This window comes from Podarcis bocagei (assembly GCF_964188305.1).
Source record: "Podarcis bocagei genome assembly, chromosome: 4".
Taxonomy (NCBI): Eukaryota; Metazoa; Chordata; class Lepidosauria; order Squamata; family Lacertidae; genus Podarcis; species Podarcis bocagei.
Genome location: NC_138128.1, coordinates 22,592,665 through 22,612,499, shown reverse-complemented (window position 1 = coordinate 22,612,499; position 19,835 = coordinate 22,592,665). Strand labels below are relative to the sequence as shown.

The window sequence follows — 19,835 nt, the reverse complement described above, 5'->3', positions numbered from 1 at the left end:
GCCTTTTAATTGCCTGTAAGAAAAGCTGTTTGGAGCAAAACTACACGTTTACGAAAAACATGGGGTTCCACCCAAAATGGAATCTCCATGTTACATTTCCCCCCTCCTCCATTGGAGGCAGTGTGCCTCTGAATACTATTTGCTGGGAATCGCAAGCAGGGAGTGTGCCATTGCACTCAGGTCCTGCTTGGGGACTTTGCATAGGCATCTGGTTGGCCACTGTGAGAACAGAGTGATGGACTAGATGGGCCATTGGCCTGAACAAGCTGAGCTCTTCTTGATGTAAGCCTTATCTCTGATGCCATGAGGTTGTGGTTTTCCTCATTCCACCATAACTGACGGGCAGTGAAAGGATGATGACAGTGTGAAGACATGTCTCACAATGTGTAATTCTACCCTTATATGAAAGGGGCACGGGTGGTGCTGTGGGTTCAACCACAGAGCCTAGGACTTGCCGATCAGAAGGTCAGCGGTTCGAATCCCCGCAATGGGGTGAGCTCCCGTTGCTTGGTCCCTGCTCCTGCCAACCTAGCAGTTCGAAAGCACGTCAAAGTGCAAGTTGATAAATAGGTACCGCTCCGGCGGGAAGGTAAACTGTGTTTCCATGCGCTGCTCTGGTTCACCAGAAGTGGCTTAGTCATGCTGGCCACATGACCCGGAAGCTGTACGCCAGCTTCCTCGGCCAATAAAGCAAGATGAGCGCTGCAACCCCAGAGTCGGCCACGACTGGACCTAATGGTCAGGGGTCCCTTTACCTTTACCCTTATATGAATCAGGCCCTGTTTGCACTTTTCCTGGAGCAGCTCCTCCAGATAATACCCATCTGCTGCCCACAGGGACCAGGGCAGATGGCAGAATTATGAACCACACTGACATTGCTCATCTGGACTCTTAAGGGTTTCTTTTTCCCAGCTTGGTACATGCATATCTGATCCATCCTAGCTCATGGCTGGCCCGTGCATTAGGAAGAGTGAGGAGATGACTCGGGGAGCTGATTTGAAGTCTGATGAAAGGTTTGCAAAATTGTTAATCATTTGACGGTTGTCCTTCTACTGACAGGGAGAGAGGTGTTTGTGGGCTTTTCTGCCTCAAGCGCCAAAGTACATTGCATGATGTCTTCAGCTGAATATTCTGGTTCCTTCCATTGGAAAGTATTCAACTTACATGAGCTGATGGGAAAGCTCTGCCTCTGGGATTTGAGGATGTGTTCACTGGATGATGAATACATGTGCAAACTCATCATTCAGTCACCTACAGCTGTCTCCTAAACCATACTTCTCAGGCTGGGCACCCCACTGGCCAGACCATTATCTCCATATACCCCCGCAGGCCAAGTCTGACACGTGGGCAACTTTCAATCATCTTTCAATCATCTGATTGGGCAACCAACTTTCAATCATCTGACATCACAATGACAACACATGTCCCGCTTTTGTTCACATGGTTTCCACTCAAGCAGAATGGGCAGCGAAGTGTGCTTCCCAGGTGCTGGTGATCAGCTGATATTCAGCACAAGGTAAGTGCTGAGCATAGCGTTTTCCAGGGGCTGAATATCAGCTGACAGCACTTGGTAAGGGCTGTGCAAGGGGCTTTATAGGGACCACCGATCAGCTGATCAGCAGGGCCAACAAAGCTCCATTTTCCAAACTCCATCTTTACCTGGATCCACACTTGACAACATTTATGAGATTAAATGTGGGGCAGGAGGGCATGACTTGGTTGAAACAGCCTGGCCTAGTTATGCCTACAGGTCAGAAGTCCTTCAGCCTTGCAGCACATAAAGCACTGGTTCAAGGTCCTTGCATTAATTTACAAAGTCCTGAGCAACTTAGGCCCAGGGAACCTTAGGGACCACCTGAACCTTTACATCCCACTTGATCACCTGCAGGAGCACTGTTCCCTCAGCTGCCGAAGTTCATCTGACGACAACAAGGAACCAAGTCTTTGGTGTCTTCAATCTGCCAATAGAGATTCAGCAGGCACCTTTGGTGACAACTTTTAAACGCCTGCTGAAAGCTCTTCTATTCTGTCAGGCCTACAGAATACATCTTTCCATCAAATCTGATTTCTTTTTTTTATATATATCGTTTTTACTGTATGGTTTTATGCACACCTGTCGTAAACAGGTTTTTTATGAATAGTGGTGCACAATTTTTTTTTATAAATAATATTTTTTAAAATGTATATTTGGAAAGCTGGAAATCAGAGGTGATAGACTTGGCTGGTAGCAAAACACAACACAGGCACGAAACAAGACGCAGGGATTAATGGACCAGTGGGTAAACCACATACACCACATTGAGCTCCTTGGAGGAAAACATGGGATAGAAATGCACTAAAATAAAGAAATAAAATAACTACTATGAGGGAGCAAATGCTAAGGGGTGAGGCATGGACAGAGCTGCGCATGGTATGTCTCTGGTCGGATTTTAGTGCAGAAATCCCTTTTAAAACCCAGAACTCACATTCAATCCCAGTTCGTAACATAGGACCAAACATTTAGTTTTGATTATATACATGTCTGACTCCCCACAGTCTGCAGTCTGCATTTCTCCTATCCTCCTCCTTTCTTATTTCCTTTGCTTTTTTGCTTTTTCCTTCTTTTAAGAAAACTTAAACAAACAACACAAATGGCTGCAGTGTCACTGGGTGTGACCCACCTTAGGGTGGGTCACGACCCATCAGCTGAAGACAAAGGGTCTAATGGATATCAGTAGTCTCTAACATGTATTTCCAGGGTGAGGAGTCCAGCTGCCTGTAAAATAATATGCTCCCCATCTGGCAGATGACTACTCAAAAAATAAACCCATTTCATTTTTTTGCTATGACAGCAGGAAATGAGCAAAGAAAGCCCCCAATATAGTGAGGTTTCTAGTGTCAAACATTTTGATTCAATATGTTCCACACTGGAGTGTTTGGGGATATATATATATATATATCTCCTTGAAAGTGGCTACTTTTAAATAATAACTAAGAGAGACAGGAACTGGCAAAACCATACATTTAAGTCTTTTAAACAGACATTTTATGTCTTTTGAGCTGAACAATTTTCCTTAAGAACTATCAAAAGCAGACATAGCATTCCATTTAGGAAATTCAATATGTTAGGAGTCTACGGAAAAATTATGAATGCAGGCTTTTAACGACCTTTAGATTCCTCATTGATTTAGCTGCAGTTGCACATGCAACCAAATTTATTAAAGTAATTTGTTACTCCCCCAAGAGTTAATATTAGGCCCGCAACAATATTTTCTGATTTCAAAATTTGCATTTGATGCAGCCTGAGAGATGGCTGAAAGAGGATCCACCAAATGGAACATCTGATTTGTTTCGTTGCTGACTAGCACACTTTTGTTTCTCTTCAATTCCCAATTCCAACTCTTCAATTCCCAATTCCATTCTTTTCCTGCACTTGACTTCATTTGTCCACATGGCTGTTTAATTAATTGATTTTACTTACAACTTTTTTGTGGTGGCTTAGTGGAATTCTTTCCTTTGAACAACTTGCATGGTAGAGTGCCTATTAGTTTGGAAAAGAAATGGGACTGTGCAAGAATAAGTTGTTGGTTTCTATTATCCCCAGATATACAGAAGTACATAAGTTTACAATTTATATATATTGTACAGAAAAGCTTGAAAACCAAAGAAAGATCAACAAACACCTGTAAACTTCCAGGACTTATGTAACATTGATGACATAACTGATGAGCCCATGGAAATAACTCACCTCATTGTCCAGAGATGGAACTTCTGGACTTACATTAGACACTGAAAACAGGAACTCTTATTTTTTGTGGCTATGCTTTGTTTAGGAGATGGGGTAAGCATGACAAAATGTGGAATTGGGTCCACTCTTTGAGAAGTAAAAATGCCCTTCATTTAATTATTTGTTGGATCCTGGCCATTTTCAAGTTTGCGATACACAGGCACCTAAACAGCTGTTCTTCGTGGGTTGTCTTGTATCTCATAACAATTATGCTTCCTTTCGCTGGAATGGGATGAAATTTGGTGACTGAAGGTAAACTGGGTTTTAGCAGCCCTAGTTTGTATTTAGATTTTAACTGGTAATTTAGATGTCCTCAGTTTAAATTATTGTAAGTTAAACTCTCAGGATTGGGTAGGAAAACCTTTCAAACCCCTAATTAATTTCTTGGAAGTAAGCAACTTATTATTTACTCAAGTTCTATTAGTTTCACTGGAACATGCTTCCCTGTAGATGTGCTTAGGATTTTCAGTCTTAATTTATTTTGTCCAGGGATTGCATAGAAAAACTGCTTAATCGAGCAATGACTCTGTCTAGATCATACCCTTCAGCAGATGTGCTGCTGAATAAAATGAACCCAGTTTTCTTTGAAAAATGCTGGAAAATTAATTATGACTTGTGCTAAACCGAGTTGGGTAAAATACAATGAAAAGCACTTCACACAAATGCAAAACTCTCTGATGATGTTAGTGAAAATTTAGAAAGTCTTCAACTCTGTGTAATAGCCAGCAGTCAGCATTAGAAAGTTGTCCAAACTCCCTAATTGCCAGCTGTTTCCACCCTGCTGTATGATTTCAGTAGTGTCACATCTTCAGATGGCAACTCATTTTAATTGGCATCTGTTTTCCCCCTCATATCTCCATCTGTCCCAAACCATGAAATGTTTTTTGTGCAAACATGCTGGCCCAAAAGAATAATTGGTGTAAGTCCATTTAACTGAGCCACACCCCAAAGAAGCAGAAATCAGTAATAAAGCAAGCCAAGTCATTATAGGAATTAGAGCTCATCGTTTACCAATGGGAAGCCAACCAACAGGTTTCGAAAATTACGTATAAAAAAATCATTATTATGGCTTCGCTGGGCATGGTTTCATTAGCTTAAATATTTTTAAATGGACACATGAAACTTGGATAGGTACACTTGCATATGCACACTAGTTAAGTCCTCCAGTAATTTAGCCCACTACTTCCAGCAATATCTGGAGGGCCAAAGATTCCCCATCCCTGCTATAGAGAGATAAAGTATTGCATTATATTTGTGTATATCAATGCTGGGGTTTTCTTTACCACAATTCTCCCCATGTAAATAAATGTTCCAGCACCTTGATAATGTGGCACACAGATTTGCAGTTCGCCCTTTGAATTAAGAAATACTGGCTTCCTGATCTGGTTAATTTCCACCAAAACATTCAGCCGAGATGCAATACACAGTGGAATTCGAAGCAGCTGTCCTTGGGAGAAAGTCCTATTGAATTCAAGGAGATTGCCTCCTTATAAATGTGTTTTAGGATTGCAGCTGTAAGTGACTCTTCATTTGTACACGTTCATTACAGACATTAATGGTTTGGTCGCCTAATTCATATCGTCTGCACAGAGCAGCCCTCAGCACTGTCAGATTCTGAACATTATTACTTGTGTATCTCACTACTACAGGAAAAACTCGTTACCTGTTGCTTTTTCGGGGTTATTACACATGAAGCACTGCCAAGCCCCTGCTTCCTCGCTGTAACCAAATAAATCAAAGAACCTCACTTCTTCCAGATGTATCCGCACATGGTCCAGATCCTAGGCAAGTTACAAAAAAGAAAACCGGGGGGGGGGGGGGAGAGGGAGAGAGAGAGAGACACCAACCCTGTTAGGAACAGACTTGACTGATGTGCAATTTATTACCTGCAAAATAAAAAGTAATAAGGTTAAGTACTTCTAGCAATGGGAACTGAAAATAAAAGTTTATAAGCAATGGATTCAAGCTCTCAGTTTTGTATAATATAGCAATTACGCTGTGTGCTGTTCTGTAACTACTCCAGTCAACTTTTTGGTGATTGACTAATGAAATTTTTAAAAGCTGTACAGAGTGCAGACTGAGCACTATGTCTGATCGCCTGGAAAGTGATTCTCCTGTGGCTCTCCAAATGAAAATGGCTTCTCAGCCCTGCCCCACAATGATTATTTTAGAGATCCTCAGTGTTGCAGAGTAGTCCACACTGAATGGTCTTCACTTTTGTACTAATGACAGGCTAAAGTGAAGGTGTCATTGTGGATTGCAGAAGATCCATGCTGTTGTTTGCTGGGCTATCTGGCATCTAGTGAGGAACACGTGTCCTTTGTTGTTGTTTAGTCATTTAGTCGTGTCCGACTCTTCATGACCCCATGGACCAGAGCACGCCAGGCACTCCTGTCTTCCACTGCCTCCCGCAGCTTGGTCAAACTCATGCTGGTAGCTTCGAGAACACTGTCCAACCATCTCGTCCTCTGTCGTCCCCTTCTCCTTGTGCCCTCCATCTTTCCCAACATCAGGGTCATTTCCAGGGAGTCTTCTCTTCTCATGAGGTGGCCAAAGTATTGGAGCCTCAGCTTCAGGATCTGTCCTTCTAGTGAGCATCCTTTAGAATGGATAGGTTTGATCTTCTTGCAGTCCATGGGACTCTCAAGAGTCTCCTTCAGCACCATAATTCAAAAGCATCAATTCTTCAGCGATCATCCTTCTTTATGGTCCAGCTCTCACTTCCATGCATCACTACTGGGAAAACCATAGCTTTAACTATACGGACCTTCAAGCCCCTTCGCCACGGCAAGGCAGTGATCCATGAAGGGGAACACGTGTCCTTTCGGATGTCCTAAAACTAACCCAGAAAAACAAATTATTTTGAAGCTAAATTCATAGAATCAGTTGGAAGGGACCCAGGGTCATCTAGTCCAACCCCTGCAATGCAGGAATCTCAGCTAAAGCATCCATGACAGATGGCCATCCAACCTCTGCTTAGAAACCTCCAAGGAAGGAGAGTCCACAACCCGAGGGAGACCGTTCCACTGTCGAACAGCTCTTACTGTCAGAAAGTTTTCCCGAATGTTTAGTCGGAAATTCCTTTCTTGTAACAGGCTGAATTTTATTAGAACAGGATCTTTTAGCTTGATGACAAAACAGAAATGCCATTTTATCTCCCACAAGAAACTTGTTCAAAGTTTTCTCTTCTTCCCCCTTTAGGGGAACTGTTACCTAGATTTTGTTGACGCCTTAAAGGACACAGAGCAAGATTTCCTTCGCAAATGACAGCATGAGCTAACACAAATGATTTCTAAATGAATCGCAAGGAGGTTGCCGTGTTTGTTTAAAAAGTAACATAGCCTATGTACTTTCATAAATATCCATGAAGCAATTGACCGGAAATCTGTTAGGAAATAAATACATCTGGAAACATTTTACTTACCAGAATATTTGAACTACGTTATAAAAATATTTTCTGCGGTATGTGCATACTGAAGAGTACAACACAACATTCTTTGCTAGCTAATTTCTTTTTTTAAAAAAAGACTGTTTAACCCATATGCACTGATTTGGCCATATTCTGCAGTCTGTTACAATTATACAAGTCATAAACCCTTTCACTGAAGTCACTGGGGTATGTTCTTCTGCCAGAGAAATTTGCTGATTGTGTAAACTTCAAATTTACATGAGTGGAAGTAAAGAGAAAGGGTGGGAAAGGGGGGGTGGGAGAAGAACCTCTCACCAGAATTTAGCACCAGCAATTTTTAAAAATATATCTAACTTAATACATCACCTGTGCATGTACTTATTCAGAAGTAAATTTATTTGGGTTTGATCAGACTTATTCTCAAGAAAGTGTTGCATGGGATTTCAGCTTAAGAATAACAGGCTATTATTGTCAGGTAGCTGCATAATAAAACACTACTTGTGTAAGATTGACAATATGATAAATTGAATGTCATCCTTGTATTTTATACTAGGGGCCTCAGCTCATGTTTCTTGCCAACCTCCCTAGACATCATTTTTGCTCCTTTTAATTGACAGGTGGGTTGTGCTCAGGATAGCATGTATGTTTCTTTGTGTCCATTTAATGCTCACAACAATCTTAGGAGGTAGGTGGTCCTCTCAAACCTTGGCTGAACCTGTCTTTTCCCTTCAGGTTAGGTGAAGCCAAGCAATGGTGACTGGCCCAAGGTCAACCAGAAAGCTTCATGACTGGAAGGCAATCTGAACCCAGTTTTCCCCATGCTGCCTCTTAATCACACCGATACCTGATTCTTCCTCCAAGGAGCTCAAGGAAGCTTACACATGGTTCCCCAGCAGTCTCCTAACTGAGCAGCTTACAGGACTAGGCCTGCTTAGCCTCAGTAGAATCATGTGCCTTTTGGCCATTCTTGTTTCAACAAATTATTCTGGACCAGGGTAGATGTGCTGTGGGAAATCCACGACTGGCTTTCCAAATATGTTTCTCTTTGGCTGACGAAGCAGTTGCATGAGCCTCCAGTTTGGATTTGGCAGAGGTGCTTAACTCTTTCCTCACAATATCCTACTAACAGAAGTGTCCATCTAATGCACTGCTTTTTCTTGTACACATTGGGAGAAGATTTCCATCAGGGAAACAGCATTCCACGTAGGTGGGATAGTACAAGTCATGGTTTAACAAGCCATAAACCATGACAAGCCATAGTTTAACAAAACATGGTTTAGCATTATGCAGACTTGGGCATCAAGTGATGGGCAATGCAAAACTGCATCCTCACTAGTCTTTGGTACAAAGCACAATCCATTTTTTAAATCCCTTCAGAGCATCCATGTGCATTTTGAAAGCTACAGCAAAAGCTGGCATACGTCCAGGTTGAGGGAACTCTGCCAAATAACTGATAGACAGGATGGATAAGGTCTTCCCTACCTCCTGAGTAGTTTAAAAATGTTTAAAAATGCTATTTCAATTGGCTAGGGTAAAATGAAGCCTTTAAAAAAAAATCCCCAGCAAAGAGAAGTTTCTTTAACCAGACTGCCCGGCATTCGAAATTTCTCTGACTGATATAAAACATCTGGCTGTCTCTGATGAAATGTAACAGAGTAGTGAAGTTGACATGCTTTATTATGATAGGACGGACTAGTTGTAAATTAAAATAAAAACACAAAAAGCCCAGATTTAGTAGATCACCATTCGCAAGTTTTCTTTGCTGTTTATCAATTTGCCTTTTCAGGTTCCATTTTTCATTAAAAGGTCTTTCCCCCCAGAAGACCTTGCTTGAGCTGCAAAATTGGCATGCCACAACTGAAGCCAATGGAGTACAAATAATTCATGTCATAAAAACTTAAGAAGAGACCTGGATCAGACTAAAGGTCCATCTGGCCCAGTATCCTGACTCTTGGATGCCCACAATCAAGACCTGAGCCCCACAGAACTCTTCCCACTTGTAATTTGCAACAGCTGGCATTTAGAGGCATACAGTCTGACATTGGCAGTGGTACACAGCAATCATAGCTAGTAACCATGGATTTGTCTAATCCACTTTTAAAGCCACCTAAGTTAGTGCTCAGGGGCACGGGTGGCGCTGTGGGTTAAACCACAGAGCCTAGGACTTGCCGATCAGAAGGTCGGCGGTTCAAATCCCCGTGATGGGGTGAGCTCCCGCTGCCACCGCGGTCCCTGCTCCTGCCAACCTAGCAGTTCAAAAGCACGTCAAAGTGCAAGTAGATAAATAGGTACCGCTCCAGCGGGAAGGTAAACGGTGTTTCCTTGCGCTGCTCTGGTTCGCCAGAAGTGGCTTAGTCCTGCTGGCCACATGACCCGGAAGTTGTACGCTGCCTCCTTTGGCCAATAAAGCGAGATGAGCGCCACAACCCCAGAGTCGGCCACGACTGGACCTAATGGTCAGGGGTCCCGTTACCTTTAAGTTAGTGGGTATCACTACATTTTGTGGTGGTGCATTTCACACTTCAGCTGTGTGCTGAATAAAGAAGTACAGTTGTACCTTGGAAGTCGAACGGAATCTGTTCCAAAAGTCCGTTTGACTTCCAAAACATTCAAAAACAAAGCTCCTGCAGCCAATCAGAAGCTGCGGAAGGCCTGTCGGGCATTCAGGTTCCAAAAGAATGTTCACAAACTGGAAAAATCATTTCTGGGTTCGCAGCGTTCGGGAGCCAAAATGTCCGAGTTCCAGGGCGTTCGGGATCCAAGGTACCACTGTACTTCATTTTTCCTGTTCTGAATCTTCCAACATTCAGCTTCACTGGATGATCCCACAGTCTAGTATTATATGAGGGGAAGAAAAACCTCTCCCCATCTACTTTCTCTACACCATGCATAACTTGATATACCCCAACCATGTTTTCTTTCTAAGCTAAAAAGCATAAGGTATTATAATTGAACCTTTTCTATAATATTCTTTTTGAGGTATGGTGACTAGGATTGTATACAGTGTTCCAAGTGCAAACTATAGATTTGTATAATGCCCATTAGAATATCGGTCGTTTTATTTTCAACCCCTTATCCCAGGTGGAAAAAGTCCTGCAAGGCAGGGAGCAGGTCTTCCAGGAATCACAGCCAAGATGCTAAAGTAAGTTTAAAAGCATCAGTCTCAACTGAAATTCTTGAGTGCACCTACAGGTTCCTCCTCTGTGAAAAATATCAAATGATACCTGCTCTGTACGTCTTGTTCTTTAAACAGTTACTGATCTGTAAGAGGACATGTCATTTGATCCCATGACTACTAAGCTTACTGTATTTTTCTGTGTATAAGACTATGTTTTTTCCTTTAAAAATCATGCTAAAAAGTTGTCTTATACATGGGTAGTGCATAGGGTAGTGCTCAACAACTCTAATTAATCCCCCAAAATAGAGGGTATCTTATACATGGGGGCATCTTATAGATAGAAAAGTATGGTACTTGGGAGTCTTTGGTGAGGAATTTGTTGAAAGTTCAAGTTCCCAGTCTGGCTACATGGACTGGTAAGATGTATCTAGTACTTGGTGTCTTCTCAATTCCATAGAATCATAGACTTGTAGAATAGGAAGGGGTCTTAAGGGTCATTCTAGTTCAATTCCCTGAAATGCAAGAATCACAGCTAAAGAATCCCTGACATACAGCCATCCAACCTCTGTTTAAAAACCTCCAATGGAGGAGAGTCCATCACCTTCTGAGGTTTCCACTGTCAAAGTCCAATTCATGGGTGATCAAAGTCCCGGCAGGGGACGTCAGGACCGGGGGCAAGATGGTGGGGTGGGAGCAGGAACGGGGGTCCAGAAGCCAGGAGTCAGAAAGCCAAGAGTCCGAGGGTCAGGAAGCAAGGAGGCACGAAGTCAGGGGTCTGAGGATCAAGAAGCAAGGAACTCAAGGGTCCAAGGATCAAGAAGCAGCGAGTCAAGAAGTCGAGGTTCAAGGATCAGGAAGCAAGAAGCCAAACACAGCAAGGCAGGGAGCATGTGGCTATGGCAAAGAGCCAAAGGGAAATGCTGACCTTATATCCCTTCCCACCTCTTGCCACCAGGTGCTGTGAGTTACCAATCGGCCTCACCTGTGCCTCTTCAGAACAAACTTAGGAAGGCCCCAGTCCTGCAAAGTTCTATTGGCATAACCGTCAACTTTTCCCTTTTCTTGCGAGGAATCCTATTCAGAATAAGGGAATTTCCCTTTAAAAAAGGGAAACTTTGACAGCTATGCCTATTGGCCACAGGGCCTGGCTCCTGCACGCACACCTGACATCCACTGTCAAACAGCTCTTATCATCAGAAAGCTTTTCCTAATGTATATTCCTAATGTATATTCAGAATTTCCCCTCCTGTAATTTGAATCCACTGGTTTAGGTCCTACACTCTGGAGCCACAGGAAGCAAGCTTGCTCCGTCTTCCATGTAACAGCCTTTCCGGTGTTTGAAGATGACTATTATATCACTTCTCAGTCTTCTCTTCCCCAGGCTAAGCATACTCCGCTCTCTCAACCATTCCTGGTAAGGCTTGGTTTCCAGACCCTTCGTCACCTCGGTCGTCCTGCTCTGCACACGTTCTAGCTTGTCAATATCCTTCGTAAACAGCAGTGTGTTTCTGCGGTACTATGAGGAGCAGCAGAGAAATTGGTAACCCTAGAAGCAGGAATGATATGGGACTGAAGAACTTCATGCTGACAGCATTAACACTGGCATGCAGACTGCACATGCCTCACTGTCTGCATGATTGTCTCCATACCTGCAGTGCACATATTCAGGCATCCCTGCAGACTGACGGCAAACGCTGTACAAACCACAGGGAGTGGGGGAGATCAGATTCATATGAGAAGCACATAGGTACAGATCTAATCTTTGCAAAATCTTTGATGTAGTCCAGATGTTCTCTTGGAGAGCTTACATGAAAATTGCATCTCATCACACCTGAGGCTCTCTGGGCCTAGTTATTTACCCTATAAAGCACAAAACATTTAAGTCAATACTCTGGCTCTTAAGACTGAGGAACACTGTAGAAATCTATGGGACTAAGGCTGCAATCCCAGACTTCCTGACTTGGAAGTAAGTCACAGTGAAAGCAATGAACCTGATTAGGATTAATTACCCTCCTGGTCATTCTGCTGGTTACAGGCCCAGACTTCTGCCCCAAAGTCCTGCCCTGACAGTCTCACTGCTGGGCTCTGACAATTACTGGAAATGGCTCCAACTGGAAGGAGGCAAAGTGGGAGGTGAGGGTCAGGACTCTGTTTGTTTTCTAAAAGATCCTCTGTGTCCCCAGCTTTGTACATAATTGAAGCTGAACTGCATCGAAACCGACAAGTTTTCTGCTTTCAGCTCTACTTTGGCTCTGACTTTTGGCTCTAGTTTTGACTCGTCTTTCGTAGGATGAAGATATGCAACCACTTTCAGCGATAGCCAGCTTGTGATAGGCTTCCCCCTGCTTCCTCAGCATCAGGGAATTCCCAGTAAGAGAAAATAGCTATGAAGGTTTTTTTTTAAAAAGACGCAAAGCCCACCCTTCAGAAGCTCAGCTGGCAAACAGAGGAGGTAGAAGGAGCTTCCAAAGTTTTCTACGAGGGATTAGCATGCTCCAGTTCTGCAAAAACGAGACGGCTGTAGCGATAAGGAGACCCAGCACATATTTTTTACAGAACGTGAGCAACAGGGCAAGCGTGTTCATCTTTCTTATGAGCCCTTGTCCTGCTCGTAATATGATTATGCAACTAATACATTTGAGAGCAATAGCACTTGCTGTTGCTGCATGTTCAACGTCTTTGGGGAATTTTGCATGACGTATTAGAATTCTGGCCAAGACGGATTTCACTTTCCTAAGCACTTTCCTCTCTCTTGGTGGTTCCCTCAGTCAAGCGCTGTGTCTCTAAAGCTCAAGCTACACATTACACAGAGTGCCACCCTCAACTTTCTGCATTGTTTAAAAGCCAAAATGAGCTTGGGTAGGCTGTGGATCGGGGAGTAAGGAAGGGAAGACAGTGAGACCTTTTCACTCTAGTCACTTTCCAGCTCCAAATCCCCCTCCCCATCCTGCTTTGTGATCTATACTTTACCCAAAGTTAAAGGGAAGATCTAGCAGATCAAAGCATCACTGGGATGTGTGTGATTTTGAGCTGAAAGCAGCAGGAAACTGTAAGTGAAGAAGCTTCTCTCCCAATGTCCTATGCTCAGATACAACCCCTACTACACCTCATAGGGTTAAGAGCCAGGGTGGTGAATGCTAAACAAGGCTTATCATATTAGCATGTTATATTAAACTAGGAGAAGGACAATCCTTGGTCAAATTTTTACTGGGTGACCATGGTCAGCTCATTATCTCTCAGTCTAACCTACTTTGCAGGATAAAATGAAGGAGTGGAGTAGAAATGGATGATTTTTGAAGAAAGGGCAGGAAAGATTTTTAAAATTATGAAAAAACTACTAAAACTACTACTATTTTATTTATTAGACTTCTGTCCCACCCTTCCTCCCAAAGGAGCCCAGGATGGAAAACAACGAAGTAGGAAAATAAAATGAAAATAAAGAACATATTTCAAAAAATGTAAATGGCAGCAGGTTCACAACTAGTATTTGCAAGGTTGCAGAGAACAGCATCCTTCAGATTCCTAGATTTACTCATTAAATAATGCATGGGTGAGTAGGAAAGTTTTTTAGTTCCTCCTGGATGCTAATAATCAAGAGAGAGGGGAAGACAACTCACCAGGGATGATTTCCACAAACAGGGAAATGCCACTGAGGAAGCTCTGCCATAGGTCAGTGCCAATCAGGCAACACTAACTCCACCAACAGAGCTTCCACTGCTGATTGTAGGTCCTGAGATGGCTGATACTGGGGAAAGTAAGCACTTCAAGTCCCAAGCCACTCAAGGCTTTGTAGGCTAGTAAAGGTAAAAAAAGGTAAAGGGCCCCTGGACGGTTAAGTCCAGTCAAAGGCAACTATAGGGTTGTGGCGCTCATCTTGCTTTCAGGCCAAGGGAGCCGGCGTTTGTCCACAGACAGCTTTCCGGATCATGTGGCCAGCATGACTAAACCGCTTCTGGCAAAACAGGACACCGTGATGGAAGCCAGAGCACACGGAAACGCCATTTACCTTCCTGCCACAGTGGTACCTATTTATCTACTTGCACTGGTGTGCTTTCGAACGGCTAGGTGGGCAGGAGCTGGGACAGAGCAACGGGAGCTCACTCCGCCATGCGGATTCGAACCGCTGACCTTCTGGTTGCCAGGCCCAAAAGGCTCAGTGGTTTAGACCACAGCGCCACCCATGTCCTACAACAAATACTACACCCTTGTCTTAGGCCTGGTAGCAGCAGCTACTACTACTACTACTAACTCATGGAACTCAGTCAAATGTTTAGCAGCAAATATAATAAGATTTCCAAAGATACTTCAGTCCTCTCAATAAGAATGCAAATAATTTTTTTTATCCCCCCCTCAAAAACTCAAAGCCACACATTATTTCCTTGTCCTATTTTATACTTCTCCTCAAAGGAAACCCCACCGAAACTTTTTCTAAGCAGAAAAGAAACATGTGACTTGATCTGATTGCTTTAAATTCAGTCCCACGTCGAATGCGTCTACTCCCATCTCTTGTCATGAGGCCTTTCCATCACAGCTGGAAAGTTAGGATTGGAGGAGTGAGGATTGCTTCAAAAATGTCCCAACATGGCATTAGGAGTATGCTTGTTCCCTGAGAAGTTTTGCTGTTTGCTTTTTATTTCACTGCGTTTTTGTGTAAGTAAGCAGCTCTGGACACAAAGTGAGTCTCTTGTTTGTAAAAAAAATATTTTTTTTACTTACATCAATTTGTGGGGACATTGGGAGGACTTAAATTATTATTTTTTAATGTGATGGTCAATCCTATAGCAGTTTAGCCTCATTCAGACAAAAGTTGCTATTTTCTGGTCTTCATGTTTTTTGGATCTTTTCTGTCAGTGAAAGTTTTAGAAAAGCATCTCTCCTTGCTTGAGTTCAACAATGCAATTTTAAGTTAGGGTTGTGCATATGTGTGTGTGTTTGTGTGCAGTTTTTCTATTTTTTAAAAGAAAATTGTAGGTAGTTAAGACTTACTTCAAATACATTTTTTTAAAAAATCCATGCTGGTCACTTGCTTGAACACCAATTAAAGGCTAATAGTTTTGACCAGAAATCTTTTGCTTTGCTTTGAAACAGAATTCTTTGCCATCTTTGAAATTGCAATTGCTTTGAAGCAGGGATATTTTTAAAGGGCAAAGGCTGACAGGACAGAGCATGCACAAATCATTACCCCTGCAAAGTCAGTGCCATAGCCCACAATTATGTGAATTTGCAAAAGGCAGCTGTTCTCTCTCTTTTTGTAAATAAGAGCAAAAGCCAAGTAGCATTTTCATTTTCCATACAGATATCAATTGCATGTGCAAGGGATTAGGGACAAAACTGAACGACCTTTCAAAAAACAGTACAAAGGACATCAATGCAAGCACTGACAAGTTCAGAAACTTATTAAACTTAGTTTAAGCAATACGATAGAAGTGCATAAAAGTATTCATGGCATGGATAGTGGACAGAGAAAAGTCCCTCCCCCATAATTATTATTATTATTCAAATTTGTATACTGCCCATCATCTGAAGATAACAGGGTGGTTCACAACAGATAAATACAAAATGAGAAAACAAAATATATAATAAAACAAACCAAAAAACCCTCTCACATTTAAAAGGTCATAGAAGGTTTAACTAGCTAAAGGCTGGTTATTAGAGGAACACTTTGCCTAGCGCCTAAAGATATGTAATGAAGGCGCCAGGCGAGCCTCCCTAGGGAAAGCATTTCACAAATGGGGAGCCACAGCATAAAAGGCCCGTTCTTGTGTTGCCACCCCCTGGACCTCTTGTGGAGGGAGCACACGAAGAAGGCCTTCATATGATGGTCACATGGTCTGGGTTGGTTCATATGGGAAGAGGCAGTCCTTGAGAACTTGGAGAGATCAAATTAAACTGAATGCTGGAAGATTCAGAATAGACCAAAGAACGTGCTTCTTCAAACAGTAAAACTATGGGATTCACTCCTGACAAAAATAGTGAGGGCCACCAACTTTGATGAACTCGTAGAAGATATGACTATGTTCCATCCCCACTGACAGAGGCAGCATAGTTCTGATGCCAGTTGCTCTCTGCATGCTGCTGAGCTCAGATTCTGTTTGCAGGCTTCCCATCTTGTTGGCCATGTGATGCTGGATCAGATGGGCCACTGGCCTAATCCAGGAGGCTTTTCTTATGTTCTAACGTCCTCTGCCACTATGCCCCAGTAATGGAGGATGGACCTATGGATTGGTATTAGCCATGATGGCTAAATGATCAAAGGCGACCAACCGTATTTTTTGCCCTATAGGACGCACTTTTTCCCCTCCAAAAATGAAGGGGAAATGTGTGTGCGTCCTATGGGGCGAATGCAGGCTTTCACTGAAGCCTGGAGAGCGAGAGGGGTCGTGCCCACCGACCCCTCTCACTCTCCAGGCTTCAGGAGAGCCCCACCGCCAGCCCCACAAGCTCAGGGGACAGCGGGGAGGTGGAACGCCACCATCCCGCTGTCCCCCAACTTTGTTAGAAGGCTGGCGGGGGGGGGGAGAAGCCTGCTCCTCCCTGTCGCCAGCCCCGCAAACTCGGGGGACAGCGGGAGAGGTGCGGTATGGCTCTGGGTCCTGTTCTGGGGGCTGGGGTCAGGGGAAGCTCGGGCTTCCCCCGCCCCAGCCCCGCTCCTGGGGGAAAAAAATCCCCCCCCCCAAATCTAGGTGCGTCCTATGGGCCGGTGCGTCCTATAGGGCGGAAAATACGGTATCTCTGAACAGCATTTAAAAACAAGAGACTGTGCCAAAATGAAAAAGGAGACAAGCTCTGCATGCAAGCTCACATGTGTCTATATAAAAGTATGTATTTACAAAAGTTCATTCTGGTAAGTTAGGTTAGTCCGACAAATGACCAAGACAAAAGGATAGCCTTCATCATTTTGGACAAACCCATATGCTTCCCCTCCTTTTCAGGCTCCAAAAGGTGATCAAAATAACGGCATGTCTAGGAGGTTGAGGGGAATAATACATTTGCACTAAATGGCAAAAAAAGTCCACATGCAAGATTTGCTACCCATGAAGCAGAGAAAGAGACTGTGCCCTCTCCTATGTGGTGCTGTTAAAAGTACCGGTAACAACTTTCTGCTCCCACTTTTATATTTGTGAACATGTGAAACGAAATGTATGCTATGTCCCTTCAAGTTTTCTACGTTATCTGAATTTTATACCCTCTTAACATGCACAGCTACACCACTCCCAGTACTTCTCTGTGCTTTCTAGAGAGTTCATATCTAGGGATAACAGCATCCAACTGATTCTCCCCATTTCCTCAGTTTTGATTATATCCACGCTCTTATTCACAACCATGAATTTTCAGCTTCGGAGTACTTGAATTCAGTGCTTCAAGAAGCCCATCTTGTCTCAGAGGCTTCTAGCATTTGCACATAAACTCCACAGCCAATGGTCCACTAAAATTTCACTATGATCCTGAGGAGCAGCATTGATTTGATCTCTCTGTCCAGATTTGGTGGCCACTGCACTGATCTATCATATAGTAATGTACACATCTTACCCTCATGGGGATGGGGAGGAAAGAGAAATACCTTTTGGTGTGGAAATGTAGACTGAACCATTGCAGTTTCAAAGCTGTGTGTTCCCTTCAGCTGGGTTTTCTCCCACAACGCTTTCAAGGCTTGTACAGAATTATTTTGCATGGACAAAGCTTCTGGGAACAAACTCTGCTGGGCAATATTGAAAGAAGAAAGTGTCATGAACAGTGTTTCTCCCCCCCCCCCCAATATGACAATTAATACAAAATACAGGTTAGAAAAGTTCTGACATGCAACCCAGTTAATTATTTGGTGACTTCCCAAAACTCTCAGAGTCAATAGCAAAAGAAACAATCCTATTAATTTTTGTATCAGGGAGAGAGCAGTGGGACAATGGATAATTTAAACTTTCCCCCTTCTCATGTCTTTCTGAGGCTCAAGCTAAGGAAGCTGAGGTACAGGGAGGCATGGCAACCCCATTCTCAACACATTAGAACTGATTCAAGCGACCGACACTATACAGTACATAAAACCTGAATCTGAAACCAGACTGTAACTGAAAGCAACAGGGTGATACTGTTATGCCCTGTCATTTTTTTAAAAAGATAAAAATTATAACTCCCAGGAAGTTACAAAATAAAGGGAAACCAATGTGGCACAGCGACTGCAGTGCAATTATTAACCCAGTGGTTTTTTTTTTAAAAAAGTTTTATTTTCCACTGTGTTTACCTTCAATCTTCTAAATTCAATATTGTTAATACATGGCTTACACCCATCTGTCACCATGTTTTCCTCAGTGCTGATTTTCATCTGTATTTAACTATTTCACCTTATTATTTTCCCCAAGACCAGGTTTTAACCTTATTCTTCAGTGAACTTGCTGGATTATAGTAGCTTCATTCATCAATGGTGTCTTTGCTCCTTGCATCCTCCCCCATCATTCAACATTCTTTCCCCATTAGCTCCTCCAATATACACTTCCTTTTAATATTCTTTATTTCCTTTATTTGATTCAATTAATTCTCTATTCTGTTCAGATTCACTCAGATGCTTCAACCCTTACTTCGGTTTCTTTACTGATGTAGTTCCATATCCTTAACACCGATACCACAAGTTTCTCCTACCCTTGGCTCCTAAAATCTGCCTGGGGCAAGAAATATATTTTCTGATGTCTCAGAGACTGCTTCTGTGGGACCTTTGACAGAGTGCACACAATTATCTAAATAAACATTCAGTTTTTAGCCTCCGGTTAACTGTAAATAGATGAGACACTCAAAGGAAGCGTGCGACTTGAAAGTTTTGCTGAATCATTGCCATAGTACATAAATGCAAATGGAAATGTTCCAATAGGTGTTAAGCTACCTGCCGATTGGTGCTCTTGGGATTCATGCTAGTTCTGTTTCTTCAGCTTTGGCCAAGCATAATAGTCGTGCCACAGCTCAATAGCAGGATTTGTGAATGGCAGGAGTGTCAATTTGTGATTGACAGGAGTGTCAACAGTAGTGACGGGCAGGGGTAATTAAGGAGGAAGGAGAAGGCTGTGAAGAGCTTCCAAGAGGAAAAGAAGCTTCCAGTTTCTGTGCCCCATGCTTTCTAGATTCAAATACCTCGTGAACAGGTCATGTTATTAAACACTGCACAATGTAAATAAATGCCAGCTATAACTTTGCGTGGCCAGGCAGAGACCCCCCGACCCCAGGCGACCCCCGGGAGGAATAATGACTCATGACAACCTGTTATGGGATTAAAATTGGCCACAACTTTATTAAACTTTCAGATGTAGGGAGACCTTGGCTTAGGCATTGGGCGTTTATCTCTTCCAGCCCCCGTCCGGGGATCTAGGGAACAGCAGTGTGGGGATTGGGCTGGCTCTGGAAAATGTATGTTTAAGCAGAGAGCCCACCCCCCATTTCGCCGCAACACAGGGGAGAGCACTGACAACCTAATGGCGTATGGCCAGTGACTCCCTTCCACACAACCCCTTTAATGGGGAACCCTGGGATCGCCGCCGCAGGGGCGTGTGGGTCAGCGCTTC

The 19,835-nt window shown here is 43.1% G+C and overlaps 1 protein-coding gene across 11 annotated transcripts in view; it reads right to left on the bottom strand.

Annotated features, from left to right (window-relative positions):
- The window catches only part of VEPH1 (ventricular zone expressed PH domain containing 1), a 152,378-nt gene that overhangs the window by 17,654 nt on the left and 114,889 nt on the right, over positions 1-19,835 (bottom strand). For 10 of the 11 annotated variants that reach the window (XM_081190153.1, XM_081190147.1, XM_081190149.1 and 7 more), the window contains 2 exons: positions 17,855-17,989; positions 5,430-5,547 (listed from right to left, as the gene is read on the bottom strand). In XM_081190153.1, the coding sequence (XP_081046279.1) occupies positions 5,430-5,547; positions 17,855-17,989 (253 nt within the window). Of the gene's footprint in view, positions 1-5,429; positions 5,548-17,854; positions 17,990-19,835 lie in introns of those variants that run through there. The other variant, XM_081190144.1, reaches the window with a different exon arrangement.